At 39.8% G+C, this 17615-nt stretch overlaps 4 protein-coding genes and 1 long non-coding RNA gene across 12 annotated transcripts; 1 reads left to right on the forward strand and 4 right to left on the reverse strand.

The window, feature by feature from the left end:
• Window positions 1-211: 211 nt before the first annotated feature.
• On the forward strand, window positions 212-2881 carry LOC139192843 (uncharacterized). Its single transcript, XR_011577289.1, has 5 exons — window positions 212-421; window positions 505-664; window positions 770-838; window positions 1537-1595; window positions 2590-2881. It is a non-coding gene; the product is annotated as an uncharacterized lncRNA (long non-coding RNA).
• LOC114822126 (uncharacterized) lies at window positions 2805-7147 on the reverse strand. The gene is made up of 12 exons (XM_070815631.1): window positions 6321-7147; window positions 5905-6021; window positions 5609-5801; window positions 5271-5437; window positions 4987-5161; window positions 4725-4786; window positions 4416-4497; window positions 4238-4295; window positions 3899-4023; window positions 3630-3707; window positions 3465-3535; window positions 2805-3177 (listed from the first exon to the last, which is right to left on the reverse strand). The coding sequence occupies exons 1-12, from the start codon at window positions 6818-6820 to the stop codon at window positions 3108-3110; spliced, it is 1698 nt and encodes a 565-aa protein (XP_070671732.1). The 5' UTR covers window positions 6821-7147; the 3' UTR covers window positions 2805-3107.
• Window positions 7148-7725: 578 nt separating this feature from the next.
• On the reverse strand, window positions 7726-9790 carry LOC103403418 (uncharacterized). Of its 6 annotated transcripts, none has more exons than XM_070815634.1 (7): window positions 9504-9649; window positions 9225-9348; window positions 8817-9092; window positions 8558-8695; window positions 8299-8355; window positions 8054-8188; window positions 7726-7967 (listed from the first exon to the last, which is right to left on the reverse strand). In XM_070815634.1, the coding sequence occupies exons 3-7, from the start codon at window positions 9087-9089 to the stop codon at window positions 7902-7904; spliced, it is 669 nt and encodes a 222-aa protein (XP_070671735.1). In that variant the 5' UTR covers window positions 9090-9092; window positions 9225-9348; window positions 9504-9649; the 3' UTR covers window positions 7726-7901. The 6 variants fall into 6 exon arrangements, with proteins under 6 accessions (XP_070671735.1, XP_070671733.1, XP_070671734.1 ...); XM_070815632.1 differs by having other exon boundaries at window positions 9244-9348; window positions 9504-9645; XM_070815633.1 differs by having other exon boundaries at window positions 9244-9348; window positions 9455-9643.
• A 291-nt stretch (window positions 9791-10081) lies between these two features.
• LOC103403419 (uracil-DNA glycosylase, mitochondrial) lies at window positions 10082-13026 on the reverse strand. 3 transcript variants are annotated; one of them, XM_008342251.4, is made up of 6 exons: window positions 12477-13026; window positions 12015-12388; window positions 11740-11770; window positions 11391-11526; window positions 10798-10881; window positions 10082-10468 (listed from the first exon to the last, which is right to left on the reverse strand). In XM_008342251.4, exons 1-6 carry the CDS (start codon window positions 12889-12891, stop codon window positions 10402-10404), a joined length of 1107 nt encoding a protein of 368 aa, XP_008340473.1. In that variant the 5' UTR covers window positions 12892-13026; the 3' UTR covers window positions 10082-10401. The 3 variants fall into 3 exon arrangements, with proteins under 3 accessions (XP_008340473.1, XP_008340474.1, XP_008340475.1); XM_008342252.4 differs by having other exon boundaries at window positions 12015-12385; window positions 12477-12966; XM_008342253.4 differs by having other exon boundaries at window positions 10340-10468; window positions 10743-10881; window positions 12477-12969.
• A 1366-nt stretch (window positions 13027-14392) lies between these two features.
• On the reverse strand, window positions 14393-17200 carry LOC103403421 (DNA repair protein XRCC2 homolog). The gene is made up of 11 exons (XM_029096408.2): window positions 16926-17200; window positions 16663-16810; window positions 16463-16560; window positions 16275-16345; window positions 16071-16133; window positions 15835-15972; window positions 15639-15732; window positions 15398-15434; window positions 15168-15268; window positions 14983-15074; window positions 14393-14759 (listed from the first exon to the last, which is right to left on the reverse strand). The coding sequence occupies exons 1-10, from the start codon at window positions 17100-17102 to the stop codon at window positions 15051-15053; spliced, it is 951 nt and encodes a 316-aa protein (XP_028952241.1). The 5' UTR covers window positions 17103-17200; the 3' UTR covers window positions 14393-14759; window positions 14983-15050.
• Between the last annotated feature and the right edge of the window lie 415 nt (window positions 17201-17615).

A 17615-nucleotide genomic window follows, 5' to 3' on the forward strand; every position in this document is an offset into this window, starting at 1 on the left:
TAATATAAAAAATGTGTCCTTAATGATAAAGAAAATTGTTTAAAAGTTTTTGAATAAAAAAAAAAGTTCTACAAGGGACTTTTTATTAATTTTCTAAATAAACTAAGTGTCACAGCCCGTCCCGGAATTTTAATTCCGAGGACATGAAAAGACGAAAATGCCCTTAAACGGGACTAAGGGGCGAAAATTTAACAATTTGGATTGAGTTGGACACGTGGGATCCCCACACCCCTCAATCCTCTCCCTATTTTCTGCATAATGTCTCTCTCTCTCCTCCCTCACGAATCTCTCTCTCTCTGTCACTCTTCTTCTCCGTTCGAACAAACCAACCACAAAACAACCTTAAACTTCCACCAACGACGGAGTTAAGACCACCATCGAACTCCTGGAGACTCCACGATCACGTAGACACCAATTTCAGGTAAGTTTTACTTCGGAAAACCTAGATTCTAAACTCCCCGTGAAAGTGCACTGTTCATGATCTTCGAATTGACTTTGTTTTAGGACAATCCAAGCTCACAGTGAGCTTAGTGAGGTTCCAAGGAAGCTCGGAGTGCTTCGTTGGAAGTTTTTTGACGTAAGAACACGGAGATCGACAAGTTCAAAGTTTGGCCGGAGCTTTCGAGGCATTTTCCGGCGAATCCCCGGCGAGTTAGGAGTCGAGGTAGGTATCAATCTCTTCGTCTCGTCAAGTACTACAACTTTCCTTTTTGTTTCACTCAATTTCGTTGAGTATTGAAGAAGTTATACTCATTTGAAAAATACCCAGTTTCCGGCGACCTCCGAGGCTTTCGAGGCAGTTTCCGGCCAAACCACGGCGAACTAGGTGTTTTGCAAGGTACCATTATCTTTGTCTCTTCACGGGCTACAACTTTCGTTTTTGAATCACTTGATTTCGTTGAGAAATGACAAAGTTATGGCAATTTGAAAAACTGTTCAGAAAACGGCCGCCGGAAAAACCAGTCCGGCGACCCAAGGAAGAAGAAGGTGCTACAGTAAAAATAAAAAATAAAAATAAAATTATTTTAAAAATATGTCGACGTCCGTGACGTCGAGTAGATCACTGTGGTATATTCATATACCTAAATTGAACACCGTATGAGAAAGTTATTGAAGATTGTTGGTTAGGTGTTCAAATAACGTTTTATAGTTTTCACATTTAGGTGAAAATGTGAATTGATGATCCGACCGTTGGATCGTCACCAAACTTTGATACGTTGTAATACGTAATATTTGAGGATTATTGGAACTTACGGATTGGGAATCCGAGTTACGGATCTTCCGGAATTGGAATTGTAAGTCCATAATATAAAATGTTAACCGTCACTTAGTTTTGGAAATTGACGGAGATCCGACCGTTGGATGGTAATGAAATTTTAGGATGTTATCCTAGAGATATATTGTGGACCTCTGGAAGTTATGGATTTAAAATCTGAGTGGCAGATCTTCCGGATCGAACTACGTAGTGACGTATTTTATATAAGTTATATATTCTATCGATATGAATTCTGAGGTTGGATTTGATTACTATTCTAGGCGGCGATCGTCGTGACGCCTTGATGTGTGGTGCTAGGGAGTTGTTGGACGAACTCCAGGTGAGTGGGCAGTTTTGTTTTCCGTATATATATATATATACTTAACGTTTTCCCAGAAATTGAAAATGCATGAAATTATGTTTAAAATGAAATGCATATGAGTTATGTGGAAAAACGGGAAGTGAAATACCATGCATAGAATTGATATGAAAAGTATATAGAAATGTGAGTTGAAATGCCATGCATGAATTAATATATGATGCATATGTATGAATTGGTGCGGTGGACGCACAAGTAAGAATTGATTTATGATGCATATGTATGAATTGGTGCGGTGGACGCACAGGTAAGAATTGATTTATGATGCATATGTATGAAATGGTGCGGTGGACGCACAGATGAGTATTTAATTACTGTTATGATGATGATGATATATATTGAGCTCAAATCCTGCACCATGGTTTAGTGCTTATAGTATTCACCGCATCGCACGCTCGCCTTGGATCCAAGTAGATGCTAGTCGTACAGTCCACGCGGAGTGGGTACGACAGACCAGTCGCGAGAGTGTTAGTGAGATTCCGACTGGTGGGTGACCTTAGATTATGTGCACAGATGATTTATGAGAAGCACTAGAGCGTAACTTGTGTGCAGAAGGCCGGACGGGTCACAGAGGTGACTCCGGTAGAGTGATAATGATAGATTTTGAGCTCTAGGTTCAACCGTATAGGGCTATTAGAGGGCCTACGGTTGATTACTTTCTTGCACCTGATATGATTATGTTGATGCATTCATACCTTATTACTGTTGAGATGATGTGGCATGGCATAATTAATATGAGAAATGTTGAGATGACATGGCATGGCATGATTGATAAAGAGATAATGTTGAGATAGTAAAAATGAAGTTTTGAGAATATATATGTATATTTATATTTTACATTTCTGGGAAAGTATACAGGTTTTACGGAGAGGGGTTACAACGTTTTGAGAAATGTTTGGATTTGGAAAAGAATTGTTTTACTGACCCACTCAATTTTGGTTTTGCGCCCCTCCAGGTTCAGGAATCACAAAGGTGTGGTGACTACGAGGAATTCGACGGTGTTCTGACAGATTGGACAAAATTAGGACTCACCTTCGGGTGTATCAACTTATAAATTGTATAATTAAAGCTTCCGTACTGTGCAAATGGTTACGTCACTCTCACGTGACGGCCAGCATGCCCTCCTTCGGGACGGGGTGTGTCACTAAGCATATCAAAAGCAAACAAATCTGAAAGGATAAAATGATACTGATGATACCAGTCATCTTCGTTTACAAGCGCTCAACAGAAACTCTCGGATTCTAATACACACTACTTCTCTTTTGGTTACATAAACAGTATTCCAACACAGCCAGTTACAAGTTACACGTTACAACAAAGCTGTATTAAATTTTCTTCTGCAAGACGTGGACAGGCGAGCAACTTCAAGTTATGCACTTTCAGAGGTTTTACTGTTACAACGAATCTAACGAATTCATGAGATGCTGCTCCGGATGGGTTGCGAGCAACAATGCTCTCAATTGCAGGTGTGTTCTACATCTTCCTCAGCGAACGGTATTGCAACCGAACATTCTCTCCAGTTCCAATGATCTTGAGCAAGTACCTGCAAGAATACGAGGACAAGCATGCTCACTCACACGGTCACAACCATCTTTACTGTTCCAATAATCACAAGAAAAGGCAGCGATCCTACAGACACGTTCAAGGAGCAGCGATCCTTGACTTAAAATTAACACACACACACACACACACACACACACACCCAATCAAACAAGCGTGCTCGCACCAGATATGGATAGGTGTAAATTGTAGACTGGTGGGTAATAACGCAACGTGAAAAAGTAAGCACATTACGTGACAAAAGCAAACAGGTTAGTAATGCCAACTCACCAGCCATTGAGACACTGGGATGTGATGACCGCTTCCTTGCCAACAAATTTTTCTGGAGTCCTCCTGTTCCCCTGCATAATTAAGTAGTCACTTTACAAGTCCTACTTGAACCAGAAGACCATGATGGCCAACAGGCAATTTTGATAAGCAATGCAACAAACCCACCTTAATTACCACTTTTTCATTCACAGAAAACGGGTACTGCACCCCACGAATCCCATCATCACCAACATCTCCATTTTCCTGCATAGCACAAAATATTATTCAAAACAAATGCTTGAAACATGGGTGTTGGTACACATAATCTGTTAAACCTTTCCCATGAAGTCCCCGTTAACAAGATATTAAGTTAGTGATGTTTTGATGATGGCTTGCTTGACTTCAATAGCGTAAATGGACTATGTAACAGAATATCGAGTATTTTTATTACACACCTTGTTTGGTCTTCTTGATGAATCCATTTGATCAACTAATTCTTTCCGACGCTTTCGGACAGTCGCATTATGAAATAGCCTTCGATCATCCTCATGCTTCACTGCTGCAGCTGCGGCTCTAAGCGCTGTTGAGGAAATGGTTTTATGTCATTATACAAATCAAAACCACAAGGAATGTATTGCTAATAAAAGTAAAAGGGAATGTAGGTGTAGCTAGATGATCCACAACTGAAAAGTTTAATGTGTGAATTTGTATGCTTTTAATGTTTCAGAAAGAGCATGAAATAAAATGGAATAAGAACTTATTTAGGAAGCACTAAAAAGAAAAATGGAATGTACCATGATTAGGAACCAAAGACCCGGTCTCAATATCTGCACCGCAGAGGGTGCATCTTGTCTGTGATGGAAAAAAAAACAACGTTATGATTCTAGTCCCTTCCAGTCCAAATCCCTGAGCCACTACAGAGCAATTATAGCAGCATTTCTAATATTCCTTCTAAGAGGATAGCCTACTTACTGTTTCAATGACTCTTCTCAACATGAGACCACCAAATGAATGCCCACAAGAGACTAACATCGCATCTTCCAGGAATGACCCACTAAAGCATTTATAGATCATGCAGAAAAAGGTGAAAAAGACAAAACTTTATCACATAATCGAACTGAACATTATAAGAACAAAAACATGTAAACTTAATGAACAAGTGTACGAATTTCCAAAGAAAGGACTTCTTTCAGAAATATGAAAACAGTGAGACTCAATTTAAAAGGCAGGGTATTTGCTATGAAGGTAAGGACTTAAGTTCAGAGACAAATAACAACTTACGATAAGGGATCTGAGAGAACGCTTCTTAAAGATGGTTCCTTGTTTAAATTGTTTCGAGCTACCTGAAAATTCAAATTCCATAATACAAAAGCTATCAGCCTGGGCCATGCATGGGTTTAAAGATTAACAATTGCCTTTTTGATTAATCCTGTCAACAGTTTTCTTGAAAGACTCCATCATTATTTGCTTTTTATATGTCATTATATTCTCTTTGGATCTCTATGGGCTTGCTGTGCATCAGCTACTTGAAGCTAAAACTTACATAAGTGTTATCAGAACGACTGCCCAATACATCTTCCTCAGCAGAAAGATCATCCATAAACTGGCTTACAGATATTGGGACATAGCTGTGGGGAATAACATGACCAGCTGCTGCAACTGGAGAACAATCTAATATAGCGTTACCTTGTGGCATGAGCCTAAATGCAAGCGATGTCCTATAAACATGAAATGCAATTAGGTTAATTCCAAATGAATTTCTGATAATATGATTGAAATGGTGGATAAATAAAGCACAGCATGAGAAGGCAACCAGACAACTTGTACCTCCCACCACTACTAATGCCTGAAGAGTAATCGGGAGCAGCTTTATACGGTGCAGCTGGGCGGAGGCCAGCAGTAGCATGGCTGAGTGCCTTACCTGTAAGTAGTAAAAGATCCCCAGCAGCTGACCCACCATCTGCTAGGTACCAACGACCATTGGGGTCACATACCTGAACAAAAAATAGTTTTCACAAGTAATTTTGAGCAATCACGAAGCGAATGATCTTCTTTCAGAAGGGTTTAGAAGACAATTGATACAAATGACAATAAGATGTAAAGCTCATATATGCAAATAACTAACCAATCTTCTAATACCAGAGAATCAAGTAAAAGAAGGGCACCTGTATACCAGGACTATCTGAGGAAACCAACGTTAATAATCCCTTCTCAACTTCAGCATTCATTCCTGGCTTCCCTCCCCCAATAGCACCTTTTCCATTTTGCAAGGAAGCATTTGAGTATGTTGCAACCAGAATTGACGACGACACCTCATTAGTGGGCAATGGAGTATCGTCAAGCAAATGGTTGAAAACACTGCAAAGCACAGGTGTTACATGAGCAGATACAAAAATGGTTAGCACGAAATCTAAAAGAAAAGTATAACAAAAGATTAAAGAGCCAACATCACCATCCTTACTCGCTTCGCAAACGAAGATGCCTAGCTACTGCACACAAAGCCACATGGGCCGCCTTGCCCATGCACCTAAAAATATCCGCCATGCACGGTGGGGATGAGTCCCAATCTTCCAAAGCCCTGCAACAAGTGAAGCTCCTTAGACTCCCAAATCTCAATTCTCCGAGGACAACGATGCCAAGACAGTTATTGCAAAAGCTCAATTCAACAAGAAACGGACAGATAAATTAGTACACAAACAAAGAATCACAATTTAAGCTCATAGCTAAGTGCAATGTAATTAGCAATCACAATGTGAAACTCGAAAAAGGCGAATGCTTTGGCCGGAAAAACACACATTGCAACCTGCAGTAATCACCAACACTGCAACACGCCCTAATTCAAATTTCTAACAACGAATTCAAAATTACGCAAAATACCTCCCAGCTCTGTACATGTGAACTCCACGGCTTCCTTTCCCAGCACCGAGCTGAGCTCTGCTCCTAAAATACAACCTCGAGGCTTCCAAGCCGCACCGCAGGAGCGCCGTGTCTTCGCTCCCCAATTCGATGACAGCCGCATTGTGCCTCGTCAGAGACCCCGAGAGCGCCTCCACCGCCCTCACATACGACCCACCGGGTGCCCCGTGGTACGGGGCAATATCTGAGAGCCGGACCCTCGCGAGCTGGCACTGAATTGTCGGCGCAGGCTCGCCGGACGGGTGGGCGGCCGCAATCGGCAGCACGTGGTCGAGAGGAGGCGGCGGGACAGGAAGAGCATGGCGGTGGAGAGGCGAGGGGTGCTGCTGGGAGTGTGTAGGGGTTGCCGTGGGTGATCTAATGGCGGTGGGGGTGGTGGTGGTGGTGGAGGAAGGGGGAGTAGTGATTGAGTGCGACGGAGGTGCTGCAGAAGTCTGCTGCTGCATCATGATCACAACCATCAATCATTCTGAAGCAGCTTGATGTTTGCTAGCTATCAATGAAGTGGCTTCAAATTTCCTTATTTTCTAATTTTTTTGGTTAATTTCTGAAAATCATTTTTCACTTTCTAGGAAAGTTAAAAAAAATCTGAAGTGTGAGTGACTGGTTTTTTATTTATTCTTTATTTATAATCAACAAAACAACCCCATGGAAGAAAAAAGCGGAGTTTTAGTTTAGGTTTAGGGTTTTTGCTGGAGAATACAACTCCAAGGACCGTGACAAGAATCTGCGAGGAAGGAGGAAGCTCTTTCTCTTGTCATTGATGCTTTAAAGGCATTGTTCATTTTAAAAGTTAAGCAACTTGCCATGGTTTATTTATTTATTTTTCGAAATAGGACAACCGGCGGTGAAGCTACGACGACAGTTCATTTTTTCAAAAACCAAAAAGACTTGTAGAGCTAATTCAATCTTCATAGGATTCATCAACGTCAATAATCTAAGACGATTTACATAAAATATAGGTCTGAAATTCCCTCCAACTAACGATTGTCCATTCTTTCAGATGCCGAAAAGATTCAAACGCATTTCAAATTTTCTTGACCATCATTGTGTGATTCACTAGCCAAGAACCTAGAACGATCTACGTGAATACAGATCTAAAATTCGTGGTTAATCCTTTAAAAGGTACTATCGTCAGGTAATTATTAGTCATATAGAGAATTTGATTTTCCTTTTGAGCCAGCCAGCATTAAATAATCAAATAACGCGTATCTAATATTTATACTGTCACTTAGTGTTACGGTCTAGTTGTATATCTATTCACTTGTGCGTGAGAGGTCTTAAAGTTCGATTTTTGCAAAGACGAATTTGAACCATATTATTATGATAAGCTCACTCCCTCGTCTCCTAAATGTAGATAATATCGTTTGTTAAAAAAACAATATTTATATTGAACATTTGTGTCGGTCCTCAAACAAGTCTCTCAGACTGACGTATTTGTGCTATATAGCTAATTAATCTAGCAGCTCTGAGCTTTTATATGCTGCATAAATATGCAAACGAGTGTACAATTTGCTTTCAACTCCAAACTCTTGCCCAAATTTACTTGTAAATCCATTCATTTGCACGCCCTCCAGACTCGTCCATGTCTATGAAAATGCTAACTGCCTGCACAAAAATCACTCCAACAAATTACTCATAAACATTGGTTTTACTTGCAGATGATCGGATGGGATGGGATGATGTTATAGTACCTTTCCTATCCGAGGCCTCTCTTTCACCGTTGCTAGGCTGTTTCGGATATGAGACACAGCTCCCCAGCATTTCAACGTGTTTGCAACGTCGTCGAGCCTCAACAGATACTCTTCTTCCGTCAGTGGAAACGATCTCTGAAGGAAATTTTGGATTCGGATTAGCTCAATTCGTGTTTCGCGATGATCTGTTGCTTGTTCCAACAAGAAATAAGTTTTTCAAATTTGTTGAGTAAGAATTTGGATACCTGCTCCATATACTTCCACATGACATTCAAAGCAAGGAGATTTCTTCCAAGGAACTCCTACGTTGGGCAAATGCACAAGTTAAAACAGTTTTCTGATCAACCCCAATTACGATATCATCAGGATGCAGAACGGAAATCATCCTTGATCAAAGTCTCAAGGGAATTCCAACTCATATGTGCAACTGTGCAAGTTATCGCAATTAACATATTAACTTAACCAAAGTTGAATCCAACGAGGAATTCCGCCTGTATAACATACCTTCTTGATGAGTTGAACGTCATAGGACCTGCCGTACTTGTTCCTAATAAGAGTTGCGAGGTCTATCCCGCTAAACGCGGAATCATCTCTACCAACCAGTCTTTCAAGATTCTCTCTCAGCATTTCATTATTATCCACCTGAAGTAATAATACACACACATTAAGCTCAAGATTAAGTCGAATAGACTGAGACGAACACATTAGACCACGACGCAATTTGTCAGCAGTGTGTTCACAAATACGGCAGCAGAAAGCTTACCCCTCCGGTTTCTTTTGCATCACTTGTATCTTCCGAGTCATCTGGATTTATGTCGTTGCCATCATCTGTTGTACTCGAAAAGATGGGCCTATGTCTCCGATTACTTTGATGACGAATGTGGCAATTACCGGTGGAAAAACCCAATCCTCTTGAAGGGAAGTATGAACCATTACATCCCGGGAACAAAACCTTGTTGAATCCTTTTCCTACGTTAACAGTCTCCTGAACTCCAAACGACCAATTACAACGGTGACTTGAAATTATGCTCGTCATGTCCTGAAAAATGCAGTCTCATCCGTATCAACTACAAAATTTCTCTAGCATCCCAAGAACAAGAATTACCCTTAGTAACATATATACACATCCCAAACGCTTTCTTTGAAGAAAAAATGCAAACTGGATAATTACAAGAACAAGAATTCAGAACCATGCTTGCTGATTCAGGATTCAATAGTTTAATCTGCGGGGAGGGGGATTCAAACTTCGGGTGGAGGGACGTGCACGCTTCCTAACCAACTGGCTTAACCCGCGTCTAGCAACGACAGATTCATGATTCAATATAATGATTCTAGCTTAACCATTCATTCAAACACGACCAGAAATTAAATTTGGAAAAAATACAAGAACAAAAACAATACCGTTATCAATTAAACCGCAGAAATCCAGCATGTAATATAAAAATCCAACCTGGTAGTGGAGCAAATCAAACGGGAATAGAAACGGTATCTGAGTCGAATGCTTCGTTTCGGATATGGCAATAATTTAGTGGTGATTCTGCAACTGATACTCTACTCATCGGCTGCTCACAACTCAGAATTGTACGTAAATTAGCCAAATTAATCAGGACCGTTGCCTTTTGCTACTTAAGAGCAGCAGTTGTCTCGTGGCTGACAAAGAAAGCCCTTTGCTTCACGAGTGGTGGCTTGTGTTGACCATTGGTGAGCTTGTGGCCAATCACAACTAGTCACGTGGATGACAGAAAATCCAAGTCTGTCAAGTTTTGTTGGGCATATGGGATGTGTTTCTGGAGCCACCAGAAGTGTGGATAGGGCGTGTAGAATTTGCCAACCGTGACTGCAAGGACTCAACCTATACTATGCACGCAACGTTACCGTGAAATTTCGGACCAATAATATAAAGTCACATGACGATTGATTTGGGACACCGTCACCTTGACGCCATCATTTTTTATTGCAATACTAACGACTCGTTTTAAACGATAAAATATTGGAATTAGAAAATGAAATTTAGGATACGTAATTACGTAGGAGAAATGAAGGAAGTGCCATTTGTTTCGTACAAGTACAACATAACTGAAGGGAAAGGAATTCTCTGTTACCACGAAAGAGCAGACATTCAAAAGAGCACAAAATAATCGACTATGTCGGACAAAACGAATAGCGTAGGGGGCAACACTACTCAGATAGTGAGTGAGAAACTTAGAACTACCAAAAGGTTTCTCTATTCTGTACAACTCGACTAACATATCAACGTCTGAAGAAGTCCCAAAGGTAGTCATGCATGAACTTCATAGACAAAATAAGTTACAAATACGTGCTGCTCGCTGCTGAGATTCTTTTGTAAATCAAAGTTGCCAGTCTATGGGAGGAATGCCCATCTCCTCCAGAAGCTGGTTCGTGCGAGAAAAATGCCTGTTCACATCATGATGAGCAAATTATCTGTTACCATTTAGTTTTACTTGACGTAATAACATACAATTATATTTCCAGACATGTAACCATCCATGAGTATAAAAAGAAAAAACAAACCCATGGAGTTATACCCGGTATTGCGCTTGCAAGTTGCACACAAGGTGAAAATTTTGCTTAAGTAGAGCAAAGAAAACCCAGGATAATGCAGTACCGGTTATAACAGCCGGTCCCGAACTTTTTAACAAACTAATTATAAGCTTATCGCCATCCTTACTTTATTTGGATAGAAATGGCAGAGTGGGAACCAAATATTATGGAGTTAAACCGACCTGCAGCCAAAGAAGCCCCTGTTTGCTGACAAACCAGAAGGATGTGCCGCTTTGAGAATGTGATGCTTTGACTCATCAATCAACCTGTATTAGAATATATTCTCCAATCAATTTTAAAGTATAAACCCCTAAATTCTTCTCAACCCATTTAGCCAATAATATATTCCAAGTTAAAGATCCTGATTACCCAAGGTTGTGTTTTTTATTGTTTTGTTGGGGCTACAAGTGAGTACGAGTATTGAGATTTACGACTGCTAAAATTTTTACAACTAGATGTAAATCAGAATATCTTTACAACTTGCTAAACGGAACAGCCACCAATTTAATCAGTGTCAGTTATTTGCAGGATTTCACACAATATGAAATCAAGTTCATACCTGTAATGACTCAATGTAATTAACTGACTGATATCCCACACAATTTTACTGTTGAACAAGTGATAAAAATTTCCCAAAAGTTGTTTTACGATTGAAAGAGTATGATGTATGAAGCAACGTTAGGCCCTCTGTTAAATACAAATAGCACACTGCAAATTGGAATAACTTAAACATGGCCGAGGATGAAAAACAACTCAACGTTACAAATTAACGGACCTGATTTTCTGCTGAGCAGAGTTTCCCCACAAAAGAAAAACAACTCCGTCCCTCTTTTGTGAAATTGTTTTGATAACAGCATCGGTAAATTGCTCCCATCCCTTCTTTGCATGAGAGTTAGCCTGATGATTCCTAACTGAATATGAAATGGAAACCGGAAAGGTCACAAGATGGGTGAAAATGGTAGCGACAAGTATCAAAAGCCATTGGCATTTTCTGAACCAATATACTTTAGAACATTATAGAACAGAACTAACAAGATTACCGCTTTAGTTGTAAAATGGAAGACGAGCATCATAAGAAGTATGCTGAAGAAAAGTGAGAAAAATGTTGAACATGTGAGACTCACCAGTGAGAACAGCATTGAGCAAGAGAACACCCTACAAAACAGAATCAATTTGAAAAATGAACGTCAGTCAATATTCACAAATCACATAAAAGAAGCTAAATCAAGCAGAAGCCAGACTTGGTTTGCACAAAAAAGTTTTCCTATGTTTCGTATATGCTTCTACAATTCAAAAGCACTTCATGAAGAAGCACCTCTAACTCTAAGAAGCAGTTCCAAGTGCTTTTACATGAAGCAATTCTAGCAAAAGTGATTTTTAGAAATGAATAGAAGTGTACCTGAACAGCCCATTTTTCAAGATTGCCATGAGATGGAATTGAACAGCCAAGATCTTTGTTCAGTTCCTTGAATATATTAACCAGACTTGAGGGGACCTTGACACCCTCAGGAACAGAGAAAGAGAGACCCATGGCTTGACCCGGACCGTGATACGGGTCCTGACCCAGGATGACAGCCTTGACCCTGTCGAAAGAGGTGGAGTTGAGGGCGTTGAAGATCAAGTGAGTGGGCGGATATATGGGAACGCCCCCGCAGAGCTCACTCTCAACGAACTTGGAGAGGGTCTTGGCGTAGGGTTTCTGAAGCTCCGACGGCAACGCTTCCAGCCACGTCTCCTCCACCAACAGCTCCTCCAGTTTCACTCCTTCGCCTACTTAGTAATTACCCGGACCCAAAATTAACAGTACGAAATCTGCAGAAAGTAATTAATTTGGTAAAATTTGATTTAATTAATTAAATACCTTTGGACTTGGAATGGGAGACTCTGTTGGAACAGGTGGAGAGGTTGCGTCTGGCTTTGGCGAGCAGCTTTTGGAATTCGATGCGTGACTTCTGCTGGGCGGTGAGGTCTGTGGAGGCGGCGGAGGAGTCATTGTTGGTGGTAGACGAGAGTGAGTGGCCGGCACTGGCGGTGGAATCGGATTTGAAGCGTTTGGCAGAGGGAGCGGTGGCGGGTGGGAAGAGATCGAATAGGGTTTTGTTTTTCTTGGCGGCGGTCTTCGATGTTGAACCCATTTTTCTCTCCTTTTCCGACGGAATGCCGCTAGTGCTCAGACGACGAGAGTGATATGCTTTGTGTATTGGCGCCAACGCTCGTATTGTGCTTTTTGAATTGGCGGGAAGATTACAGACGCCGGGGAAAATGATCGAGCTCATTCTTTTTCTCGTCAAATATCAACCTTTCTCATTCCCATATCTCGTCGTAAACGAGGAAAACAATCAATACTCAAAGTCAAAAATAGCTATTCAAACCTCCAGTTATACTTTTCATGTATCCTTATTAATTTTTGGCTAAATAGCCAAAATAATCTTTGAGATATGCATAACTCATTATTTTGGTCTCTAACATTTCAAATCGATAAAAGTGGTATTTGAGATTGTCCAGCATCCATCATTTTGGTTATTCCGTTAAAAACTCGGTTAAGTATCCCAGAGCTCTTGGTCGAAAGTTTGGACAATTTTCAAAGGTTCGTAACTTAATCGTTTCTTAACCAAATTCGACCTATAATATATCAAGATGAAGATATGAAAGTCTAGAATAAAATTATACCTATTTGGAAGCCCAATGTCTGCCAGAGATAGTCGGAAAATAGCCTCAAAGTTGACTGTTCAGAAGGAAAACTTGAAAACTCGCCGGAAACTGGGTAAACTTTAAACGTTTATAACTTCTTCAATACTCAACGAAATCAAGTGATTCAAAAGAAAAAATCATACTTCTCCATGAGAAGAAGAGAATGATACATTTTTAGACGGCTAACTCGCATTGGTTTGTCCGGAAAACAGCTTGAAAGTAGTTGTCTTGGTCTCGAGTTAGCCACTTTCGAGCAGTTTTTCGGCCAAACCACGACAATTTAGCCGTCTACAAAGATACCATTCTCTTTGACTCGTCAAGAAGTATGATTTTCATTTTTGAATCACTTGATTTTGTTGAGTATTGAAGAAGTTATGAACGTTTAAAGTTTACCCAGTTTCCGACGAGTTTTCCAATTTTTCCTCGGACTAGTCAACTTTGAGGCTATTTATCGGCCATCTTCGGCAGCCATTAGGCTTCCAAATAGGTATAATCTTATTCTACACTTTCCTATCTCCATTTTGATATATTATGGGGTGAATTTGGTTAAGAAACCAAAGTGATGAGTTATGCAAATCTCATGGACCATTTTGGCTATTTAGCCTTAATTTTTTACTACTAATCTTCTTTATTCATTCAATCCGACGGTTAAAATTTGAAGGAAGCTATGATAGAAAAAATAGAAGGTCTAAACAAAAACGACACTTGAGAACTGATCACGTTACGAAGAGGCAAATGTACATTTGGCTGCAGGTCGGTCCGTGAAACACAAAGCTGATGGCTCCATCGAGAGGGCTTGTATTGTGGCGAAAGGTTTCACACAAACCTATAGCATCGATTATCTCGAGAAATTTGCTATTGTGGCCAAACTGAACTCAATTCCATACAAGTCATTCTATCAATTGCAGCTAACAGATCTTGGCCCCCGCATCAACTCCATGCCAAAAGGAAAAGCTTGCAGGTGAAAAATGGGGACGTGAAAAGTAAAAATATATGTAAATAACACTATCATATTGAAATATCTTTTAAAAAATCAGCGACTGAATATCCGTAAACGGATACAGCTTGGCTTCTTATCATTCCTCCTTTTGTTTCACCTTACAAACAGCATAATCGTCAGAGTCAATATGTTGACACATGAATTTCTAAATGGTCTCCAAATCATGTACACTGCTAGGTCTATGATATCCTCATCTGGTTATTTGTCAAAAGAAAAGATTGCTCTTTGTTTCCCTTCAATTTTCATGCATGAGGTCACCGCGCTCGTGTTACACGAACGAAGCAACAAGCGGAACGCTATCTTCCGATCCGATGTGCTGCAACCTGGAGGTCAATCCAATACGATGATACCAGTACCACTAGATGGGCAAATCCCCAAAACTGGAACCCAACCACAAGTCTGCACTTCCATAATCTTCATGAAACTCCCTTGTTTCTTTTTTTTGATAGTTCCCTGCAATGACCAAGAAATCTTTAACAGAAAGCAAAATCTTCCAAATGTGAGACAATAACATTAATTACGCAAGCTCTCCCGTGTATGTTGAGTTGTTGAACCATGCATCGTAGCCATGACATTGGATGTGTTCTTTGCTTTAACTTTGCAAGCTCTCCCATATATTACGCAAACATTAATGCAAAAATGCAAGAGAGGGAGGAATGGATAGCAGAAGCACCACCTGATACTTGGCACCATGAGAGTTCACGAAATAAGGAGACAGCACTCCATTTGCCTGCCAGATTCTCATCAGGAAACCATAACGATACCAGCCTGCAGAAGCAGATTGCGACCTCAATTATGTAAAACAAAAACTAAAGATTTTTTGAACAGTTGTCAATCATGAGAAACATGGAGATTTCTCACATCTTTCACGATAAACTTGTCTCGGAAACTAAGTGAAGGCAACAACCATTCAGACAAATAGAGGGAAGATTCTTCATGATGTCTTATCGGCAGATGATCATCTGGAAGGAGGAAATAACAAAATTATATCTGTAGTCAATGATATTAATTAATTGGCAAGAAAAAGAATTACAAATATTTAAAGGCAAAAGATTAGCAAAAATATTTTCCATGAAAAGAAAATTATTAACCTGAAGCTCGTACAAGTAAGTTGTGTGTAACAAAGGACTGTAACATGCGAGCAAAAACAAAGTATTAGAGGTACAACAAGCAATCACAAGAACTCATGTCAACTGAGCTCGATAAACATATCTCTAGCTATCCCTCTATCCATCCATCCCTCTAAATATTAAGATTCTTGATTTTCTGAGTCATAATTTTAATATTCCCTGCACCCTAACTCACAATATTACAACTATTGATGAATATTACCTGCCAGACGGATGGCATATACTCGCGATATGGAAGTTGTTGAGTATTACTCGTTGAATTTCTTAAATCCGAGACCTCTGGCAAAGATTTATTTCTGAAATTCTGTATTAACAACTGAGACCAGCATAGTATATAGCAAAGCATGCATATACAACACAGCTGAAGTTAAAGTTTATGAGTTTTTTAATGAACTCACTGTTTGGCCTCATAAGCACCATATGCATTCCCCAAAAGTATTTCTTTTGTAGCTATCACAAGCATGGGATGCACCAGCTGAAGCTTTCTGATCTCTTGAACTACAGAATCCGACACATTCTGAAGAGAGAGGCGTTTCCTATGCAATAGACCGTTAATAATTTATAATCAGAGTCATTCAAGAGTATAGAGATAACAAACATGCTATGAACAAAGGTAACAAACTATATTAGTTACCTCTTCTCGCCCCCAAGCGGAAAGAATGTTGAGCCACGATCTATCCAATGGAAAGATCCAATACTGTCAAAATAAGGAGGCCAATAAGAGATCAATTGTCAAATTAAACTGAATATTCTCTCAGTCAAAATGTGTATATACAGCATCATCATGATTTGAGCAAAGGAGGAAACGTGATACAACATCCCAGATTCCAATACAAACCTGTCAATCATGAGTAAATAAATGCTAACATGATGCTCTTCTTTCTCCTTTCGAAGCCGATAATGCATTGTCTAAAATACAAGGATAAATAAACCCACTGTTATACATTCTTCAACTATCTACAAAAGATAATTTTTCTCCTTTCGTTTCTGAATACAAGCTTATATGAAGGTAAAAGAGCTTCTTACCTTGAGAGTGGCAAGAAACTGAAGACTATCGTAGCAACGGACATACAAGAAGCGTCTCATGCACAAATTAAACAAACCCTCGTCGTAATTCATTGACCCTAAAGCAAATTATGCAGAGCAAAAAGTTTTAGCAGCAATATCAAATGAAAATTCTTCATTCTTCTTCTTAGTAAATGAGGAACACCAACGCCAAAACTCACCATTGGGTTCCATAATTCGGAGCTTTAGCATCTCCGAAAGGCGGAGAATGTCGAAGCGGCAATCCAAGTCAAGGAACATTACCAAACGCTCCAAGCCCCCATAGTGCACCCCATTCCACTCCTTTGGGAGAATGCAGTTCACAGCAGCCTAATCAAACATAACGGAATCAACTTTTACATACAAAAAGATATCAATCTTGTGAACGAAATAGTAAACGATGAACTAAAAATAAATTAAATTATGGAAAAAATGGAAGACTGACTTGAATGAGGATGAGGGTTTTGGCGGAAGAAGAGGGCCCGACGAGCTCCACAACATTGCCAACGCGGAGTGGAACGCGGTGGAGAGGGGGAATGAGCAAGAAGGGTCGCTCCGCCGCAACCCGACCGAGCATCTCGGCAGCGCTCTCGTCCCCATCGATCCACCTTTTGGGCGTCATTTGCAATCGTTCCCAAGCGACGCCAAGGTTTTGGGCGGGACGAGTGGAATGGTGGGTGCGCGTACTCGCCTTGCTTTTTGACAGACTCCAAAAAGCTTCAATATAAAAAAAAAATAATGTTGCGGAGATGTATTTAAAAATCAAATTTACAAAAGTTAATCACGTGTAATTAATAAAAAAATAAACATGTTAATTAATATTTAAATAATAATATAATTTTTAATAATTATGTTTTTCGGTTTGTAAACTTAGTTTAAAATATTTAGTTTCTGCATTATCCATACAATTATTATACAGTAATTATTGTTTTGTTATTCTTTTATTTATAAATATTTATATATTAAGTTTTTTTCACCAGGTGTAAACTATGTGACACTTTTATAGTTGTGTTAGTATTTTCGTCAGAACATCTGTTTAAAGTCTGGCATGGTACACGTGGAAACTAAAAAAACTAAAAATTACTTGACTTATATGAAATCCAACGGTGAAGAATATTCGGCCATCACCATCGAA

This window comes from Malus domestica, chromosome 16 (genome assembly GCF_042453785.1).
Source record: "Malus domestica chromosome 16, GDT2T_hap1".
NCBI lineage: Eukaryota > Viridiplantae > Streptophyta > Magnoliopsida > Rosales > Rosaceae > Malus > Malus domestica.

What these genes read in the sequence shown, in the direction of transcription:
- LOC114822126 (XM_070815631.1), bottom strand. Translation starts at nt 6,820, where the DNA reads ATGGTTGTGATCATGATGCAGCAGCAGACTTCTGCAGCACCTCCGTCG. An exon ending in GGCATTAGTAGTGGTGGGAG is followed by an intron (nt 5,162 to 5,270) that starts GTACAAGTTGTC and finishes TCATGTTTATAG; the next exon opens with GACATCGCTTGCATTTAGGC. An exon ending in CATCAAGAAGACCAAACAAG is followed by an intron (nt 3,708 to 3,898) that starts GTGTGTAATAAA and finishes TGTGCTATGCAG; the next exon opens with GAAAATGGAGATGTTGGTGA.
- LOC103403418 (XM_070815632.1), bottom strand. An exon ending in ATGCAAAAGAAACCGGAGGG is followed by an intron (nt 8,696 to 8,816) that starts GTAAGCTTTCTG and finishes TTATTACTTCAG; the next exon opens with GTGGATAATAATGAAATGCT. An exon ending in ACGTTCAACTCATCAAGAAG is followed by an intron (nt 8,356 to 8,557) that starts GTATGTTATACA and finishes TGCCCAACGTAG; the next exon opens with GAGTTCCTTGGAAGAAATCT.
- LOC103403419 (XM_008342251.4), bottom strand. Translation starts at nt 12,891, where the DNA reads ATGAGCTCGATCATTTTCCCCGGCGTCTGTAATCTTCCCGCCAATTCA. An exon ending in CTCCCATTCCAAGTCCAAAG is followed by an intron (nt 12,389 to 12,476) that starts GTATTTAATTAA and finishes GTAATTACTAAG; the next exon opens with TAGGCGAAGGAGTGAAACTG. An exon ending in AGGGGCTTCTTTGGCTGCAG is followed by an intron (nt 10,469 to 10,797) that starts GTCGGTTTAACT and finishes TGATGTGAACAG; the next exon opens with GCATTTTTCTCGCACGAACC.
- LOC103403421 (XM_029096408.2), bottom strand. Translation starts at nt 17,102, where the DNA reads ATGACGCCCAAAAGGTGGATCGATGGGGACGAGAGCGCTGCCGAGATG. An exon ending in TATTTACTCATGATTGACAG is followed by an intron (nt 16,134 to 16,274) that starts GTTTGTATTGGA and finishes TTATTTTGACAG; the next exon opens with TATTGGATCTTTCCATTGGA. An exon ending in ATATGCCATCCGTCTGGCAG is followed by an intron (nt 15,435 to 15,638) that starts GTAATATTCATC and finishes CGCATGTTACAG; the next exon opens with TCCTTTGTTACACACAACTT.